The sequence below is a fragment of the Prunus persica genome, chromosome G4 (assembly GCF_000346465.2).
Source record: "Prunus persica cultivar Lovell chromosome G4, Prunus_persica_NCBIv2, whole genome shotgun sequence".
NCBI lineage: Eukaryota > Viridiplantae > Streptophyta > Magnoliopsida > Rosales > Rosaceae > Prunus > Prunus persica.
This window is the reverse complement of record NC_034012.1, coordinates 21,256,341-21,258,931: the sequence shown is the minus strand read 5'-3', so window position 1 is coordinate 21,258,931 and position 2,591 is coordinate 21,256,341. Positions and strand designations below refer to the sequence as shown.

General features: G+C 38.4%; 1 protein-coding gene across 1 annotated transcript; it reads left to right on the top strand.

Annotated features, from left to right (window-relative positions):
- Positions 224–2,022, top strand: LOC109948706 (protein FAR1-RELATED SEQUENCE 5-like). Its single transcript, XM_020562406.1, has 3 exons — positions 224–1,112; positions 1,206–1,845; positions 1,929–2,022. The coding sequence occupies exons 1-3, from the start codon at positions 224–226 to the stop codon at positions 2,020–2,022; spliced, it is 1,623 nt and encodes a 540-aa protein (XP_020417995.1).

The following is a 2,591-nucleotide window of genomic DNA, read 5'->3' as shown; positions in this document are numbered from 1 at the left end:
CAAAGTTAAGATTGTGGTTGTGAAGACAAATGGGAGCAAGAAGTATACCATCTCTCTTTTTGCAGAGGGACACAGTCATAAGATGACACCCTCAGAAAGAATGCATTTATTGAGATCACACCATCATATTTCAGATTCTACAAAAGTACTCACAGAACAGTTGGGTTCAGTTAATATTCCCATTCATCAGAAAGTAAGTATTTTTGAGGTGCAATCCGGAGGAATGGATAAAATCGGTTTTATCAAAAAAGATATCTACAATCTTGAATGTAGTGTGAATGGGAAGCTGAGGAACCACGATGTTGAACTAGTGACCGAGTATTTTATGGCTGAACAGAAAAAAAATGAGGCTTTTTATTTCAAGATTGAGGGAGATGGCCATGACAGGTTTAGTCGATGTTTTTGGGCTGATGCAACTTCTAGACCGGCGTACAGGTTTTATGGAGATGTTGTTGTATTCGATACCACATTCAACACGAATCGATACGACTTGACATTTGCACCAATGTTGGGAGTTAATAACCATGGTCAGAAAATTGTCTTAGCATGCGTATTTTTCAGCAAGGAAACGACTGAGTCGTTTATTTGGATGTTTGAGGAGTTTAAGAAAGCCATGCCAGGTGGCGAACCTAAAACGATCATTACAGATCAAGATGCGGCAATGACCAGAGCGATTTCAATAGCCTTCCCGACTACATTTCATCGACTTTGCATATGGCACATCACATCAAAGTTCTCTGTTAAGTTACCACATTCTGCTTATAAGGAGTATTGGCGTGAATTTCAGAAAGCCATATGGGATATTGACAATAAGGATGAGTTTGATGCAAAATGGAATATTGTGGTTACAAAGGCTGGTTTGACTGACCATCCATGGCTAAGTTCAATGTTTGATTTAAGGGAATCTTGGGTTCCAGCCTACGCACGACAATTTTTTGCCGCTGGAATGTCAAGCAGCCAAAGAGCGGAAGGTTCTCATGGTTTTTTCAAGCAATACATATCAAAGAGAAATTCGTTGATGGATTTCATAATACGATTTGAGAGGGCACTTTCTCATCAACGTCAAAAAGAGTTAGTTGCTGATCACGTAGATGCATTTGAAGTGGCTCAATGTATTCTACCGATGCCAATGAACAAACAAATGGCTACCTTGTACACAAGGACAATGTTTCAAAAGTTTGAGCAAGAACTAATACAAAGTACAGCATGTTTCCTAGAGCTCAAAACAGAGGATGCTTCTAAAGTTGTCTTTAACGTGAGCGAAAGGAAAATTTGGGAAACAAGAGTGGCAGAAGTCGTATATGTCAAAGATTCTGACCACGCATCGTGTAGCTGCAAAAGATTTGAATTTGTTGGAATTATTTGCAAGCACATCCTAGCATTGTTCAGAAGGGACCAGATTGAATATATGCCCGATAAATATATTTTGAAGAGGTGGAAGAAAACTGCGAAATCTGGATTGGTGTCAGATGCAAATGGCAACGAAATTAAAGACTCTGCAGATCCTGGTCTTTTAATAAAGCGGAGTACAATGTCTCGACTTGCTTCAGATGTGGTTGAGGATGCATTAATGAGTGAAGAAGGATGTGAGCTACTGTCAGAGACTCTAAAAAGTTTGCAGGTGAAGTTGAAGTTGTTGAAGGATGGACCAAGTAATAACGAAGTTGGAGGGTCCAGCTCTCAAACACAATATATGAAAGACCCTAAGAGAGTGAGGTGCAAAGGAAGGTCGAAACGAGTAACGGGAGCAAAGGAAAAGGCAATGAAGCGAGGGATTAGACACCGTCGGGAGTGTGGACACATTGGTCATGATAGAAGACAATGCCCAAGAAATTTGAACACACCGTAAGATGCTAACACTATTTATAATAACACCTAAAATTTGAATAGGTAAATTTTTTATGTGCTTGTGTTTGATGTTTATGCAGGACATCACTGTCGAACAATGACGGATCAACTCCAATAGATCGTAGTGACCCATTATTCGACGAATTTGACAGGATGCACGGACCAACTGAATGATTTATGTTTCTATTAGACGAAATTCGGTTGTTATGAAGACTAATGATCAGGTGAAGTTTTCTAGATTCAGTTTTTATTATTATTATTTTTTTGTTCATGTCCACCCATGAGCTCTTACTATGTCCACTGGTAATTGAAATGAAAATTTGCTTGGTTTCATTCTTGCATGAAATTTGGACACATGTTAATTTTATGTCTTCTCCCTATTTAGAAATTTTCATAGACATTTGATAAAGTATCAAATTTTGAGTTATGTGAAGAAGCAATGACTTTTACCATGTAAAATGGGTAGTTTATGGTGAATTATGTTTTAACAGAGATTCATTGATTATATCACAGGCTAATGCAGCATTTCCAGCAGCCAGCTGTTGTTTCCATTACCCGTAATGATTTCCAGCAGTACCCACTTTTTCCGAATGTTATGTTCTAGTGTTTTACTGGTTATTAAGATCTGAGCTCGACTGGTTATTAGGGGCACGATTTTGTAAACATTTGTAACTGAAGGATACTTGAAGCACTTTGTTGGGACAGAGTGATTAGAAAGCAGCGTGTAAAAAAGTACATTGCAG